This window comes from Limulus polyphemus, unplaced genomic scaffold, assembly GCF_000517525.1.
Source record: "Limulus polyphemus unplaced genomic scaffold, Limulus_polyphemus-2.1.2 Scaffold346, whole genome shotgun sequence".
NCBI classification, from domain to species: domain Eukaryota; kingdom Metazoa; phylum Arthropoda; class Merostomata; order Xiphosura; family Limulidae; genus Limulus; species Limulus polyphemus.
The window spans coordinates 651,917-670,898 of NW_013665956.1; the positions used below are offsets into that span (position 1 = coordinate 651,917).

Here is an 18,982-nt window from a genome sequence, read left to right on the forward strand (position 1 = left end):
AGCTTTTACAGTCAACAGAAAGTTAAAAGAATTTGTTAGTTTTTTTTTAAATGATATAGAACCATCAATCCAATTTACACATGAAATAGATCAAAACAGTAGTCTACATTTTCTAGATATACTTGTCAAAAGGAGATAAAGATGGTAACTTAGTAACATTAGTTTATAGAAAACCTTTAGTTTTTATCATGCTGCCATCTCAAGAATCATGTCATATAAAAACACAAAAAGGTTCTACAATTTATACATAATAAGAATACATATATATTTACTGAGCACTGAAAATAAGTACTAGACAAGAAGATTTAAGTAACAAATTAAGTTACTAATTAAATACATAGTGGTTGATGGGGGATTAAACACCCAAAATATTATAAAAAAGAACATTTAGTATATTTAGCAATAGTCCAACGGTAGTTAAAAATACTAGTTTAAAATCTGTTTATGAAAAATCTAAAAATGAAAGCTTAAATTTCCTATATCTTCCAGAATTAACAGGTCCATTATTTAATGTTTTTAAAAAACAAAACTTTTATCCCATCTTTAAACCTATTAATAAGATAAATGTTAGGAAGTAACAAAGACAAATTAGAGATAAAAAACAAAACTGGAATTTATAGAAAAGAATGTGAATGTGGTTGTATTTATATTGGTCAAACTATAGGAATCTGAAGAACAGATTAAAGGAATATAATGGGTATGTAAGAAACAATAAAATAGAAAATTCAGCTATAGCAGAATACACACAAACAACACAACACATTCTAAGGAATAAAACTACAGTGTTATCTTAAGCTCATGATAGTAAAGATTTAAACATGCATGAATCATTGGAAATAATAAAATTTAAAAATGAAAAACAAGTGTTAAATCAAGATGAAGGAGCATCAAGTCACTTAATTGATATATGGCATGACAAACTGTAAATGTCAACCAATGATTTATATAAATAACTCTGAAATGTAATATCTCATGACACAGAAACTATAAATATTAAACTGTATTGTAAATAAATCCTGCAGATGATGTAGAAGTCATTGAAATGTGTAGTTTTTGTAAGTGGAAGCTGCTATTGGCTTCAATAAACTTTCAGTTGTGTAAATATGAAACATTCATTTTCCAACATTGAAAATGTATTTCCAATAGATATTCACCTCCACCCTCACATCTAGCTTTTCTTGATTCACTTGATTTCACTTTTCTTGATTTCCAATACAATAAGTAACCTCTCACATCTAGCTAGAATCCCATACAGAAATGGTAGAAGGACAGGTGTAAAATTTTACCTGGATGAGCCCCCTTTGAAAAACACCCAAAGAGAACTCATGGGGTGCAACACCTTATACCTTGGAACAGTATAGGGAGGTACACTTGTGGGAGAACTCAATTTGTACCAGGGTACCCTCTTTGCCTGGAAAAAAAAGAGAAGACAGGTGTTGAAAGGACAAGAGGAAGATACAAGCACTGTCTAAATCCTGCATCATGCTTTTGGAAGTGCTATACATGTAGTGTGGCTAGGGTGCATCATACCATATGTGATTGGTCAACTCCAATCCTAAACCAGGAGGCACCACAAATTCAGCTTCTGGGCCACAGTTGGAGAAGGCTCCATCTCATCTTTACCTCAAGTGAGGCAGAATGGGAAAGTAACATCCACACCACTAGGGAACCTGACTTCCAGGTAGTGGTAGGTAGATGGGGGAAAGCCAACCAGAGGGGTATACTGTGCTATTTGGACAAAACACCACTACTCTCTTTCTACTGAGTGGAATTGGTCACACTCTGGAGACATCACCCCAGTAGCTAGGAACTAGTGAGTAGCAAGGACTTCCATGATCATCTCAACTGAAAAAAAAATGGATGAAAACACACTGGAAAGTCCAGAGAAATGCATCACTATAAGACAGTGCAATGGGTGACTACGAAAATTTCAAAATTAGGCCAGCACTAGGTTTAAACAACACCAGAAGAATGAACAGGAATCTCCTGCCTGCTTCACTCATGCTATTCCATGAGTGAGTATGATCTTGATTGGGCTTTGTTTAGGAACATGAGCACTGTGAAGATACCTTGAGTAGTCTTGTGGAACAACTCATTTCAAGGGTGAGTGTCATATTGGGCCAGGACACTCCTAGACTATGAGGATTTTGGTTAAGTATACCCTGGCAGACAACATTTGCCACTGAGGAACTACAGAACTCTACAAAAAAGAAGGTATGATAAAAAGAAAAACTCACCCAGTCAGAAACAGTATGATATGTGAAGAATAGTGATCAGAGGCAGTCCATAGCCTGATGATGATGAAGAAACAGCCAAGTGATGGAGATAGCATGTGAAAAAGGTGTAAGAAGTCTTTCACGTGCCAGCCTGAACAATCTCTCTAACAGGTGATGGAAGAGAGCAGACAATGAGTGAGTTAGGTGACAAATTTGATATGAAGCCACCTGGAAAGGCTGACATGCTTCTACATCTAATGATGAATACACTAAATGGATAAGCTGTTGGATCCATCCAGAGAGAGAGAGTAACATAAGAAAGATCAGAGAGGATGAAGGATTCCACAGAAAAGATGGGATCGAGAACTATGAAAGAAGAAGTGCAGGCCAAACAACAATAGACTGCATGAACAGGACAGAGGAGGTGATCAGGATCTGAAAGGGAATAAAAGATGAGAATGGAAGAATGAGATACTGGGGTGAATGCACTGTTACATTGAGTGTTACAGATACTTTAGGGACAAAACTGGATTGAGAAAGATACATGGGTTAAATGCAAGAGTAATCAATGGCATACATATCACAATGCCAATGACCACAGGTGAGGAGCAGGAGGAAATAAGTTTTAAAGGGCAGACAGTATTAGGAACAGGAAGCCAAAGGTCCAAAAGGAGGTACAGTAAGGGCATGAAGAACAAAATTAAAGACCCAATCAGGTAAGCTTGAAAAACAAGAAGGGCTGGAAAGGAAAAAAACCTGATATAACTGGAAAGTAGTTGAGAGAGCTGCCCAGTGATCAGAAATAGTCAAGATAGACCAGCTCTGGTCAAAAAGCCATGTGAAGAACACAAATAGATAAGGAACAGAAGGATGAGAAGAACTGTTGCAGAGAACAGTAGTGTTAAATGTGCCATTTCTGCTGATAAACTGTTAAGAAGAATGAGCAAAAAGAATGGGACAAGAAGAAGGCTACATGTGAAAAACAAGAGTCCTAAACATTGATGACATTGCTCGACTGAAGAATAAGAGAGCAGATGTACAGAAGAGGAAGAGGATGGGGGGGGGGGGGGAGTCATGATAGGAAACTATGACTGGTCTGTCCAACAAGATGCCATTACCAGGACCCAACAAAGAGTGTTCTGAATGAGGGAGGAGACAAATAGGGGAGTAAGCACAAAGGAAGAGACTGAACCAGTCCTGACTAAATGCATCTACTGCCAGTGTATGTGATACAAGATACCTGAATACAGGAAGTTTGGCATTGTCATAAGTTGCAAAGGCATCAATGTGAGAAGTGCCCAGAGAAGAGCAAAGCCATAAAAAAACACAAGGATTGAGGGACTACTCTGGAAAGGGGATCCTGAGAGAGAGGATCTATTGATTGTGTAGAGTCCACAGTAAAAGAGGATAATGGCCCAGATAACATGCAAATGTTTATTTGACGTTGTCAATTGGTTAGAACCATTGTGTGAAATTATGTTTAAGGTACAAATGTTTACTCAACGTTTTCATTTGGTTGGCTTCACTGTTGTTTATGTGTGTGCATGGCATGCATCATGCAGTTACCATGAAAATATCATCTTTTTAATGTTTTTTATCATGCAGCATGGTAGTGATGCCTTTGTAGGGATGAGTCCAGTTCTCTTTTATTCTTTCTTCCTTTCCATCAGCTGTAACTCATAAACCACAGTTTACTTAAATTCGATGACGAGGAACCCACTTTGAGACTAATAATGGCAAAACCTGATGATGACAAAACCTTGTCGAAACGTTGTACATTTGCTGTTATGTTAAACTTATATTAAAGTTTTTCTTCATTACCCATTCAAGCCATCTCCAGCCATTATTATTCACAGTTTACTTACTTCCAGCCTCCATGCCAAAACACTTCACTACTCCCTAAGGTGTGCCTTTTCAACCAACAGCCCCAAACAATCCATGATAGGTTAGTTACAGCTCAAAATATATGCAATGATACAGACTGATTAACATTGTACAATACAGATATCAATTAATAGATGGCACCACTTGTGAAGCTAATTGTAAAATAAATAAAAAGTCCAGAAACTAACAATAAAAAGTGTTATTAAAAAATTGCTGGGATGTAGAGATGGAAAAAGATCAGACACTAGAGAGCATTTGTAATGGGATGAAAATCTGCATTACCCCACCTAATGTGTGTATGCATTCACCCTGCGAGTGGTTGAATGCAGGAATGGGTAATGCAGATTTTCCATCCATCTGAAATGCTCACTAGTTTCTGATCTTTTTCCATCCTTACAATTTTAGAATAACATTTTTTACTACTAGTTTGATTTAAGCCACACAAACAAATAAACTATATAGAATCCAGCTCCTTAAAATTTTTGAATATTATATGTGTGTGTGTGTGTGTATATATAAAGTAAAGTATGTTAATTTTATACATTTTCATCTATTGTAATCATTTTTGGAGGCTAATAAGGACTTCTTTTTATCTTTGTGAACATTAAAATATATACTTGAAATGATTAATATTTTGAATTAACCCAATAACACCTGTTTTCATGTGTTTCTATAAAGTTATATGTCTAAATAACCATCTTTGAACTGATAACTATTTTTCTTCTGAAGATGACAACAACAAATCATGAAGTTACCTTAGCTAGCAGAAGACACATCTCAGGTAGAATCTGAGAGATATGACCCTCCATAATTGCAGCAAAAAATAAAAAAGTGACAGTCACTTATGAATATTTTAATTATTCCAACATATATCACAATTCACACTTGAGAATTTGATAAGTAGCAAAAACAGTTTACAAAATCCAAGTTTTTTAATATAACAAGTTGATAAATAATAATACATCCTTCTCAACAGAATGCATTTATAAAAAACTTTTTGATATAAAAATAAAAGCACACATCTTAAATTTCATGTTCAATAATTTTGTAAATACTGGAATTAAACTGACTAATCTTCATTGGCTTTGTTCAATATAGGACTATAAGTTAACCATATAACAGTGAATCTGATGATGAGTAAGAAAACACTTATGTCCACCATCCAAAATCACTGGTAGAACACTTCCTTATCCACCAGCACTACCAGCTCAGCTAAGATAGCCATAAAAATCAAAATCACAATTTCATTTTGAACATTTCCAAACTCAGTTTGTCTAACATTACACTGTCTGCATACTTTATGAGTTTTACAGTTTCTTCATATAACCTGAACTTATTAAATCTTAAAGAAAATTGTTCAAAAGTTGAATTAATGATACTTGAAAATTGCATTTGCAGGCTCCGAATGTCTATTTTCTCATGAATTTCAAGATCTGTTATGTGTTCTTTTAGGTTTGGGAAATATTTAAAAGTGCTACTGTCAAGTCAACATCACATTTATAAATTTTCAGTTTGATATCAAAAGCTTTTACGTTATTAAACATAACATCAAGTGTTTTGCCAAATCCCTGCAATTTGGTGTTCAAGTCATTTAATTGTGAGGAGAAATCTGTATAAAACATCAATCTACAAATTCTCACAACATCAGATAATTCTTGAAAGACAAATTTCATCCAAACACTCAATAAATCATTTAAGGACAGAACCTCTACTTGGCCAATGAACACTGTTGTACATAAGTAGTCCTGTGTACACCGAATTCACCTCACTCAATAAATTCTGAAATTGTCTTTTTTTCAAAGCATGCACAGAAATAAAATTAACTACCTTCGTTACAATTTACATCACTTTTTCAAGCTCCTTAAAGCCAGCTTTTGCACACACAGCCTCCTCGTGTATAATACAATGAAAGCCTACCAGTGAATGTCCAACATATTTTCAAAGAGATTTACAAAACCTGCTTCTTTACCAATCATGCTGGGTACACCAACAGTTGTCATGGAAACTATTTTTGAAAGGTCAACCTGTCGATTAGATAATTTGTTTATTACTGCCTTACATATTTCTTGTGGCATGTTCAGGTAATGTTACCAAGTTAACCAGTTCTTTGCAGATTTCATCACCCCTACAAAATCGAGCAATAATGGCTAGCCTAGCTGATGATGTAACATCAGTGCTCTCATCAAGACAAATGGAAAGGAATTTACATGAACCAATATCATTTGTTAGTTGTTCTGCTATGTTTGTTCCCATCTTTAATGTTCTATCTTTTACTGTGTTTCTATTTACTAGCAGTTCCGTAATGCACTGAATATTTTTTTTCTTTTTCTGGAAAACTGTCAAAAAGGAAAGGAGCACATTCTAGCCATGAATCTTTAATATACTCCCCATCATTAATTGGTTTTCCATGTTGAGCAATAATCTTTGAAATCTCAAACTAGCAGCAACTAAGTTGGAACTACCTGAAACAAATTTCATCAAACATTTGACTACATGTTGTTGTTGCTGACTTCTCAAGAAATGTGTTATTTTTGTTCTTGCTCACTCTTATCACAAAGCCATTTATGAACAGTTTCATAATGCCACTTTACAGTGGAAGTCCTGCACACCACTTTTTCAGAATTTAAAATGTATAATGCTTTATCATCTTTTTGATCATGCCAGATGTTTCAGTCCACGATATCTGCTGCTGCTGCTCCTCCTTCCATTTGAATATTTTTGTTTCTTTGCTGGTTGAGCTGACATTCTGAACAAGCTGAAAGAGTAAATACAATTTAAAAATATCTCGCCAAATAACTTAAATACGATAATTTAACTTACCATAATATAACAGCAGGTGAAATTTATATCATTGATATAAAAACAAATCTATAATTAACTAACTGATCAAAAATATAAGCATGCCACACTAAATAACATAATTTTAACAATATAATTCATATATTTTCTTCGAAAAAATAAATGCATATTTACCGTTATTATCACTAAATATCCAGTATTCACTCAAAAACAACAGAAGAAAAATATAAGCAGAGCGAAGCCAATGCCAACAGTTTACTTCTATTTTTACCCAAATACTGATGTGTACACTGGGTCTGTGATGAATTCAAACCGTGTTCCACATGTTCCCGCAACCACAAAGCTGGTGTCAAGAGGGCGTGAGACATCTCCTGTGAACATGTCTCACTGCTCCTGGGTTGGAAAAAAATCATTCGCTGCATTTTGCAATAATTCCACGTGCCAGCAAAATTTTTTTGTGTGCCACCTTGAGCACATGTGCCTTAGGTTCACCATCACTGATCTAGAGATTCTTATATACATTCCAGAAGAAGGAAATCCATGGATCAAGATATGCCATTAGAAAAATCAACTCCAACGTTTTCAAAAAACATCAGGGTAGCACCACCTTGCTCAGGTAAACCACTTCATTACTAGGGAACATTATTTATGGGAATAAATAATTAGTTTAAGATAAAATTAAGTCATATAATTCCAGAACAAATGCACTTGAGAAAATGTTATTAATACACCTTTTGAAAATAAAAGCAGAATCATCATTTTCACTCTATACTATAACTATAAATGGCATTTGTAATACACTTTCCTTATGTGTAGAGATTCGAACTAATTTCCCTTTGTTTAAGTTTAGAAATTTCATAGTTTTACATGGTTTGCAAAACTGGAAAAGCCATGGCAAAAATAGTGAGCTCTCATCATAGTTCTAATTTTGTGTTATTCTGCAAATTTGGCTTTCAGTCATTATAGGTAGAAATTTCAAAATAAAATTTCATTTGCAGCAACATTAAAGTCAGTGACAATTTGTTTTCAGTAGCTTACATAATTATGCAAGTCCTCAGTAGGTTTTCTATATCCTGTAGTTTTTGAAAGATACCTACTAACAGTTGAAAGAAATAAAGATCTAACTATAAGAGATTCAACAGAATGAAACTAATATAATGAGCAAGATTGATCAATGCATGAGAAAAAGAGGATTAGTGAGTCAGACAACAGAATTAACAGAAGATACCATATTCCCACTACATATCAAAAAAGATATTACCAATTTAGAAGTGAAGTTGGATGATCCAAAAATCTAAAAATGTATTGCAAGTCACTTTAAACAAAAATTAAATAGATCAAATGCCTATTTTGGCTACATTTCACTAATAAAATGTTTTCCTTTTTATTATACAAAGAGATATACATACTTGCCTATATATTTCAATTGTACTTACTTAAAGAACTAGTTTGGGATAATCAAACAAAAGCTGTAATTCAATTTTTCCAATACTACTGCTTATGAGCAGTAATGGTTGTACAAACAATATTTTTAAAAACAAAAGGTTTAGGAGCTTATGAAAGTAAACATTTAAGTACTTTATACTCCACTGTGAAATACCAGTGCTCAGAAAATTAAATTATTTTTTCAACTGTTTATTCTAATTCTGCTCATTAGATCAATGGTTCCCAAACTTTTCTAGTCCGAAGCTCCTTTGATAATAAAAAAATTAGATGCCCCCCCCCCCTCCAACCTACAACTTTGGCATGGTGATTGGAAAACAGTGACATAGTAAAAACCATAACATCTCCTTTTAACATACTGTATCATTTAATTAATTAAACATAATTTTTGTTGGCTTATTGTTTTTTATAATTAAAATTAATTCAGCATCTTTGTTTTCAGCCCATTTTTTAGCGGGCCCCCAGATAATGGCTCCCACTTTGGGAAACATTGTAATAGATAATAGGACAGTTATCTGCAAAGCCTGAATGAAAATGTGTATTGTATTCTATGTACAGATCAACAATTTGAGCACAACTGGGGGCTCCACTTTTAAAGAGGCCACTTGCTAAATCCCATACCACATTTTAATCAATGAGTGTGGAAAGAATTACAACTGGAAAGAAAAGGGGAGAAGAAAGCATTTTCTGGACTTAAGTTAAAGAGCATCACCAATAGTAAGTAATTTGATTTAGTAAAAATATGGTACTTTCATTCATACACAAGTTTTTTTGTAAATAATATAATCACTTTTAAGACCTGATTTTTATTCACAGTTGGATATGAAGGGACAAGATCAAGGAAGGAGAATATGTCAATGTATGAAAAAGGAAGGATATGAGTGTCCTCTAGGGAACAGTGGATTGCTTCCAAAATGAGATAAATGGAGGTAAATAATGAAAAGGGTAGTGAAAGTAAGGTAAAGGCAAGAAAATTGAGCTAGAGAAAGACTAACAGAGAACACTGGATCAGACTCCAAGAAAAGGGCTTCAGCTCGATTGGAAGCCAAGGAATATGTGCAACCATACGTAGGACAAGGCATACCAGCACAAGAGTGAAGTTGAAATAAAACATTTTTCAGCATGGACTTGGATAACAGGATAAGGAAGAAAGGAGAGAATGAAAAAGGTAACATATCTGAGAAGAAAAGTAACAGAATGATGCAGAATGTCTGCACTGGAAGAATTACTTGCAAATTTAGGCAGTGAGAAAAGACTGCCTAAAATCCACATCCTCACAGACAGGAATTATAGGAGGATAGAAGTCCATGTCAAGACCCACAAAGGGCTCAGGCTGCATGCAAGCCTCCCCCATCCTCTGCATAATAGCCATCATGTCCACTAATAGACAATGAAGCACCCAACACCATTGTGATAGTCTAGAGTGAACAAAGTCCAGATGTTCAACACTAGACAGCATGGAAATTACTACTGCTATGTAATTCAGGTTGTGAAAAATAAAAGCCACAAAATATGCACAGACAAAATTGTTTGAAAATAAAAACAAACTAGAGTGGCACTCAGTACAGCACATACCTCCACCATGCAGTGTTGATCATATTTGGCTCTCAAAAAATCTGAAAATGTGTCCGCACGTCTGTCATTATCAATAGACATAGACCATTTTGGCAGGACAACGAGAAATTTTATTCTACATATATCCACCAAGTTTCATCAGAATCTGATAATGTTTGACTGAATGCACTGTTCACTTGATGTTCAAATACTAAGATCAAGCACCAAAAAAAAAAAAAATTTTTTTTTTCTCTGACACTAGAAAAAATACAACTGTTTCTGAGTAATTTGATGATTCTGATTCTAAAAATCATGTTGAAAATTAATGATCAGCTCTACTTGTCAAGTTATAATAAATTTATTCAAAAGTATTCTCAAATATATTGTTAAAATGACTTTCTTTAATAACTTTATTTATTCATTGAAAATTGCATTTAAGAATGTTCAAAAACAATACATAATAGCAATACAAATTTAAAAAAGCAATGAGTGTAACAACATTATGTACTGAAAAGATATTCAGGCTATGTTCAAAACTTTCACAATGGTATTATTTTTTTGTTGCAAAATATCTGCTTGACTTGTTGCACCTATTTTGTATGTTCTCAGTTTCATGCTGTAAGTACCAACAGTAATCTCCCATCATCATAAGATATCATTGTACTTGATATTGCTGTTCCACTGTAGAAATATTTTGGTGGAAGCTCTCACCATTCATAGCACCTAAATCATTTAGGAAGAAATCTAAATCGGAATATAAGAAGTGCATCTTTAATGACATCCCAGACCCGATTTTCCAGTAGTTCTCAAGCATATTATCAATCGTCACAGCATAGTTTTCATCTCCGTGATTTCCTACGAAATTTTTGACAACCAGTTTGAATGATTTTCAGGCAGCAAGTTCTTTATGATTGAGTACTGTTTCAAAACCATCATCTTGAATTTGTGGCCCAACAATGATACCTCATTTCATTTTGGCTTCACTGATTTTTGGAAACCTGTCAGATAAATATCTGAAACAATTACTATTTTTGTTCATTCCTTTTACAAAATTTTTCATGAGTCCCAATTTAATATGAATTGGGGGCAGAAACACATTTTGAGGATTCACTAAAGATTGATATTCAATATTCTGTTTCCCTGGTATGTAATTCTCTCTCTCACTGGCCATTCCTCCTTTTTTGAAGTGATTTTTATCATCTCAGCTGTCTCAGAGACATAAAAAGCAACAATTTTTGGTATAATCACTCTGCAAGCCTAGTAGGGATGCAACAACTTTTAGATCACCACATATGTTCCACCTAGGGTGATCATATTTGATGGCTTCAAAATAATCTGCAGGCTTTGATAAGTTTCTTTCATGTTCACAGCACGGGAAACAGGAATTGATGGCTTAGTGTTCCCAATGCACAAAAGTACAGCTCTCAGACTAACTTTAGGTGAGTTGATAAAAAGTTTCTATTCTTGAGGATGCTATTCAGTACCTAATCCTTCCATTAGTGCATCAACATTTGTACAGAAGCACAAAGTATCTTGTATGCTGTAGTGAGAAGCAGAACTTTAATGGCTACTTTGGTAAATTGAAACTCTTGTTCCTGGAGTTAATAAATTCTATTGTTGTAAACAAGAGCCAAAAAGTTACCCATACTGTTTTGACAGAGAGAAGTCACAAATCAGATCACTTAGTTCTTCTTGTGAGATCATATAAGGCAGCTTATGTTGAGGTGCCACAGGAATAGAATTACTAGATGAAGATGATTCATTATCTTTATTACAGGATAGCTATTCTGTTTCCCAATTCACTGGTGATGTGACATTGTAAGACCATCCTCATGAGATACTGTTTTCATTGCAGATGTAATGTTTGGATATTTAATGTACTGTTTAGTTTTGCCTGAATATCCAGAAACATTATGCATGCAAAAATAACAGTCAGTTAGATGATCTTTGGGCTCATGCCATGTGATGGAAACTGCAAATGGCATACTTGCTCTCTTATTATTCAGCCACTGTGTCAAGCCAGATGTACAAACTGAACAACACATATGTGGAGCCCAATGTTTTTCATGGTCACCAATTTTACACCCAAAATAGTGGTAGTAAGCTACCTTTACCTTGTGTGTGATGTTTTTTTCTTTGTGAAATTGTAATATATTTTCCACAAATGTAGCAGAAACTGCTTGGGCTATTTCTGCACTTACAGAATTTACTTGAACTGAAGGTAGCCAGCATTTCAAGTGATTTTTTAAAAGATATAAAAGAATTTATGTTTATAGAACTAGAGTTTAAAAGATTTTAAAAAAGAAAGTTTTGCAGAATTTGATAATATCATGGATATGATGTGAGGAAGAAGATCAAACTTTGTTTTGACTGTGAGAGAAGCAATACGAAGTGGCTGAGTGAGTGAGAAGCAACTGACAGAAAAAGGTGTCTGATTCAATCCCTTTTATGCTCAGTTGAGGCACTTCTCCAATGTCTTAGCAAACTGAACACATGAGGGTTTTTGTGATTCCTGGGTGAAGTAAATGAGCATGGGAATGAGATAAAAGTGTTGCAATTCCTTACAATTATACAGAGAACAAATAACATATATGAACAATATATTTGGAATTTTACACCAAAACAATACAGACAATGTTTGAAGCAATCAAAACTGTATGCCCGATATCCATTAAATTGTCCAAGTAAACAAAATTTCACAGCATAAATCTATTGTACTGAGTTGATTGCATGGTACTGAAATATTACAATAACTCAGAATCTAGAGATAACAGACAAATTCTAACTACAATTTTGAAATTAGCACCATCAAATCAATCCAAATCACTTGAGTTTTCTCCAATAGCAAATATTTTGCTGTCCAGTGTAATTAGTCCATGAATAACTGGGAGTTGACTTTGTTTGGTAGATTCATCCACTGATATGAAATTCCTAATTGTAAGTTATAAACTCCCAAGCAGGATAAAGTATGTTCTTAAATAAGCAGCTTGGTAAGACTGTCAAACAAACCACTAAATTGTGACTTAAATTTAATTATGCTAGTAGAAATATGGAGATGGTTATCTCAGCAATATAAGATATTTGGTTTTATTATGATGTTCATGTAGCTCAAAAATTGCTATTATAAAATATAAAATAGAATTTTCCCCCCTAAATTCAGAAGAATAGCAATTGAAATATCACTCATTTCAAATCAACTAAATATTGAGTAACCTTTAAATAGAGTTTATGAAGTTTCTTTGACCTCAAGTATGATACTGTATTGTTTTTATGTCTTCAGTATTTGTATGTTTCTTTATGATAATAAGATGGTCTGTATTTATTCCAACATTACAATATTTTGGCAAACACAGATTGATTTCTGTCCTAACTATTACAAATTAAGAGGATTATGTACATCAATAAATTGAGATAAATGTATTAATTTCCAAGTGATTTATGTTTTTCAAATATGCTCTGAACTTGACACTTTGTTTTTAATAGTAAACTCTGTAGTAAAATTATATTATCATACAGTTCCAAAACAAATCATGTATTGATACTTTCTTGCTAAAAATTAGTACATATTTCAAAACCTAATTTAAACTTGTTAAGAGGCATATACAATGTAATCAATGTTTACTCATCACCATCACAAATCACTGGGATGTATTGGCATCATGTAACCTGTATGTTTCAATTTGTTTTGTAATCTTATCAGCAAATTTTTATTGTCCAGTGTAATATTACTCACTTGAAATGTGTGTTTACACAGTAAATTATAATGCTATTTTACAGATTTTTCAAGTCTGTTACAGGACCATTAATGAGTCCTTATAGCTGCAATGACAATTTTTAACAACTTGTTGATTAACCTAAAATAATTACTTAAAAAATGTTAAATTTTTAAAACACTCGGAATAATTACAAAATAAATGTTTGCTATCTCAATAAATAGCAGCTCTGAAACAAATAAAGTTGTGATCTGAAAGATACAGAATAAATAAAACCTCAATCAAGTATTTCCATCAAATTATTATTATTATTACAACTGTACTAAATGTAAAAGATATGTGTAGGGAAGCACATAAAAGTCCCTCCATCTAAGAATAATACAGCCTCTTTGTTCTCGTCAATGAAATAAACTACATAATATTGACATTTTCATCAAAAAAGATATACCTAGGATCCTCTTTGGAACTTCCCCTTCCATACAATGGAATAACTTTATCTCTGCTTATACCAGCTTTACAAACTGGACACACCTGTCTATTTGGTCTGGTCTCTAGCCATTGATGTAGACATGGCCAACTACATCAAAGCAAAGAAAAATAAATATGATAATAATACAGACTGAAAAGCTAATAAACATGTGGACATAGCTTACTAATGTAAATACACTGGATTATGTGACAGAAGTTTTAAAGGAGAAAAGAATCTTGACCACATTAACTATTTATAAAAAGAAATATACAGTTAACTGTGTAGGTGACAAAGATATCAAAATTAAAGAATAAGTTAAGCAATTGCTAAGTTTTTATTTATCTTTTTTATTTGAAGAGGATGATGTTTCGAGTTAGCATTCTTCATCAGATCATACAGGTTGCAACAAAAGACACATGCAGAATTTAAAAATTATGTGCTAGTTCATATATCCAGAAGCAAACACTCAACCCTACCAAGAAAGAACACACCAATCATATTCCACTTGTGCTAACATACCATCAGACCAACAAGAAGATCAAAGATATTATACTAAACATTTAAACAATACTTAGTGAAGACCCCACCACTAAATCTCTTTTCAATGACTCCTCCATTATTTCTTACAGACATGACAAAAACTTAAAAGAAATACTGGTGCACAGTAATCTTAAACAAAAACAAAATGATACTCCACGCACTCACCTGTGTTATCTGCCCACGTATAAACAGCACCACACATATATGAGGAAAAAACACAACTTTCCACATAAGACAATTCTTTCCATGTACCACTGTACATATCATTTACTACATAATTTGCAAAAAATGCAATAGTTTATACATTAGACAAATAGGCCACCGACTTGGCGATCGAGCATGATAACATCTAAACCATATTAAACCAGGTAGCCAAGATACACCTATAAGCAAACATTTCACCATCAACAACCATATAGTTGAGGAATTTTTGATTCTGGAACATTTAATGCTCCAACATACATTCACAAAAGAAAATGACTGGAAAGGAGATTAATCTACAATCTTGGAATGCTACAACCATCTGATTTAAATGAATGCTTTTCTTTCCAATAGATTCTAATTTTTTCATATTGTTTTAATTTTAATTTGTTTAATGTTATTTTAGATGTAATACTTATGTATAAGATGTAATTTTTTACAAGAAATTTCATGCTCAACATTTAAAATGTTACACATGCAATTTTTTTAATTCTGTGCATGCACCTTTTTTTTTGTAAGCTGTACGATCGGACAAAGAGTGTTAGCTTAAAACATCATCCTCTTCAAATTAAAAAAAACTTTGTGAATCTTTAACTTATTCTTTAATTTTTACATTAACTATTTACACAATAATTTTAATTAATAATTTATATCAACATAGTAAAATATAAGAAAGCAAAATATATGTTTTATGTGTCAACATGTACAGTCTCAGTCATCACAGACAACAGTAACCTTGTTAACCAAATGAAAAATGATCACCACTGTTTTTGTACTACCTTATTTACACAACCTTTAGTGTAACCAACTTCTAATAAAAAAAAAAATAAATTCCTACACCAAACAAATTTGAATTAACAAATAATTAGGTGTACATATTTTTTAAAACAAACATTAATACTATTTTAATGTGAAATATTTCAAGACAAAAAACTTATGCTTTGTATTACTTTCAGGACAATCAATGTGTCAACTTGAGAAAATGTGTGCATGCTGTCATGTTCCAAAATTGCATTACCATTGTTTCATTACCATTATTTATTTGTATTATGAAGTATCACATGCCAACTAGATGCAGGCAATGGAATACAGTGAATTTTAGTATATATTTTCATTTCTCTTCCCCTTATTTTTGAGTTTTTTCAGGAATATTTTTATAGAGCTTAGTCAGCACATGAAGTTCTGATATTAGTTAATATAACAATATTTCCATTCACTTTCCAAACATTAACTTCTGGACATAACATTGCATTTTCAAAAATAATAAACTTGAAAACACTATATATTGTTTTCACAAATGAACAGGAAGAAAGTTTAAAAGAGTTTTATTTTATTATGATCTACTCTGATTTCCATAAAAAAATTGATTTTTTTAAGAATCTGTTTTAACAAAAAGTATTTACAAATTATACTTGTTATATATGATGCCTAAGAGCTCATAATATTCATACAGTTAGGATACATTCCAGGAACAGAATTTTTATTGTGTCAAGCCTAAATATTGTTTTACAGAGTCAAATAAAGAAATTTTTAGAAAATATTGCAATAATATGAAATACAAAATTCAAAATTTTTTTCAAACTCAAAAGAGATGGCTCTATACATGAAATTATATAGTTTTTAAAATGTGAAATAGAAACATGACTCGATAAATGAAGTTTTAATAGAAATTCTCAGTATGTGAAGTTTTGTCAATTTGCATTTGCAACAAAGAAATTAATAGATCATGTAATTATACATCATCTCTAAGTGATGGTGGTGTATAATCCATCTCAGTGCAGGAATAAGTGGATTAGTTCAGGTCTGCATTAATTGAAGGGCACGAATTCACACATTAGCAACTGGGTAAAGTTATCATAGTGCAAAAGAGATGTTATAACAAAACAGTGAAAGAATGAAACTTTAATAATGGAGACTAAAGATGATTTTAGTAAGTGCCTGCTTCATATAAACAACTTTGTTCCAGTTGCACTAATCCTTACAGCTTCCTCAGGTAGCACAATCCATTCAACTATGAGCTGTTAGTGTAGCATAGAGTGCAAATACATATTGATAAGCTAAAGTCAATGACAAGTATCTCCTACACTGTTTGGGACAGGAATTACAATTGGGAGAAACTAGTGAACCAGAGGATAGCTGGATCACTGTATTATATGATGATACCAACTCAGCTTATGAACAGGTAAATGTTGATAGTACTTATCTGGCTGTTTGAGGGGAGTGAGATGAAATATTAGGAGAGTGAGGTGAAAGCTCTGATAATTTACCAAAATACCCATTCTGACCTTTGATCATTATCACTGATAAACAGCTTTTAGTTAAAGATGTGGTATTCCTTAACTTACAAGTTAAGTAGGATTTCATGATTAGATGTTTATAAGATTATATGATAGTTGCCAGTACAGTCAGTTGATCAATAGATTAACAGCTGAAAGGGCACTGTGACCCTTATTTTCCAAACTATCAAGTAGTGTTTTGAGGTGGGATGCTTATAAAATACAATAATATAGTCAGGAGATGTTACATGCAATGCCTAGAATGTTGACAACTGGTATGATTGGAAATGATCAATAGAATTTCTGATGCATCTATATGATGAAAAAATTTTGTGACTGAGTAAACTGGAATGGACAGCAGCTGCCTGTTATAAAACAAAACACCTGTAGAGAATGACATTTGAAAGTCTCCCTTCTTTCATCTTCAGGTCGGTGTGTGTGTAAGATGTTGCAGGTCTTTACAGCATCTTGGTGGATAAAACAATCTAGAACACCCAAGACAGCACAATGGGTGACTGCGATACCCTATATTGAAAAGCAAAGGGACACCTGTGAGCAGTCCAGCAGAAAACGATATCCCCATGGTGGGCGGAAAAAATTTTACAACATGTTATTTTGTCTCTGTGTTTTCAACATTTGACATCAATGCATAGAGGACAGAGTCGATTGGTCTGAAAAAAAATATGAAATTTCGAGCAGACTAAAGACACAACATACCTCATTGAAATCTTGGTTCAAAAGAAAGAATTAGCGTTAGGTATGTTAGAAAGGCTGAGAAAACCACAAGGAGGACATTCTGAGCTTCTGATTGGTTATTCATGTCATATATAGAATTAAGTGTATATAAGGTAGCATTTCCAAAAATGGAAAAAGGTGAGCAGGGTACAACTGTGTTTGATTTATTACGTGAACAATATCTTAGCAAATAGAAAAGATAAGACGTTCTTTTTTATATTCTAGCTTTTCAATATCTGTAATTTGAGTTTCTAATTCATATGAAACTATAGACTTAGTATTTTGACTTCACAAACATCTAATTTGAATCAGTGCTGCATTCAACATACCACATGACACACAAAAATCAATGTTTATCTATGTTTTTTTAATATTTACTTTTAAATTAACAAATTGAGTAATGTATAGTTCTAAAATTTGAATTATAATCTACAGTTTGATACCAAACTTACTGACATAAATTCACAAAATAGTTTAATAAAATTTTAAATGGCAGTCAACAAACGAGATGACATGGCCTTTCACCTGTGATCCAGCTCAAAAGGGTTAAGTGTAATGGACTCATAGGATGGTGCTTAGTAGAAACTAAATGAGTGTAATTTAGGGTCTAAGTATACAGTATAACCACAATTGTGCAATGCAATCCAGTTTTCTTTATATTTTCATAACTTATGCATGTAATATATGTATTATATATATTTTGTTAAATTTCATAACTTATTTTCATAACTTATGCATGTAATATATGTATTATATGTATTTTGTTAAATTTGAAGCACACTTACATCTGTTTACACAGTGGCATTCAGACTAGTTATGTTGACAACTGCGTTTTAAAAACACATACCTGCAACAATTAGGTTTAAACACACACCTCAGCTGTATCTGTGGATACACACTTCAAATAACATTTTTTAATTGCTTTTTGATAATTAAAGTATATATACTAATGTATGATAAACTGATAGCAACAGGATATTTACAAACTTCAAATACACATAATTTACTAACATTTCTCTTACTCAAATAATTACAAAGATTTTCTGTCTGTGACATAAATGGGAAAGTCATGCTAGATATTTTATATGCAAGATTGAAGCAAAGGGAAATTTCTGAGGAAATTTCATCCGTTGCTTCTGTGAATTTAAATAG

General features: G+C 32.8%; 1 protein-coding gene across 1 annotated transcript in view; it reads right to left on the reverse strand.

The window, feature by feature from the left end:
* The window catches only part of LOC106457566 (E3 ubiquitin-protein ligase RNF185-like), a gene marked incomplete at its 5' end in the record, with an annotated part of 68,648 nt that extends 54,457 nt beyond the window's left edge, over positions 1–14,191 (reverse strand). Inside the window, one exon of the mRNA XM_013916998.2 lies at positions 14,058–14,191. Within this exon, the coding sequence (XP_013772452.2) occupies positions 14,058–14,191 (134 nt within the window). The remainder of the gene's footprint in view (positions 1–14,057) is intronic.
* Positions 14,192–18,982: the final 4,791 nt, after the last annotated feature.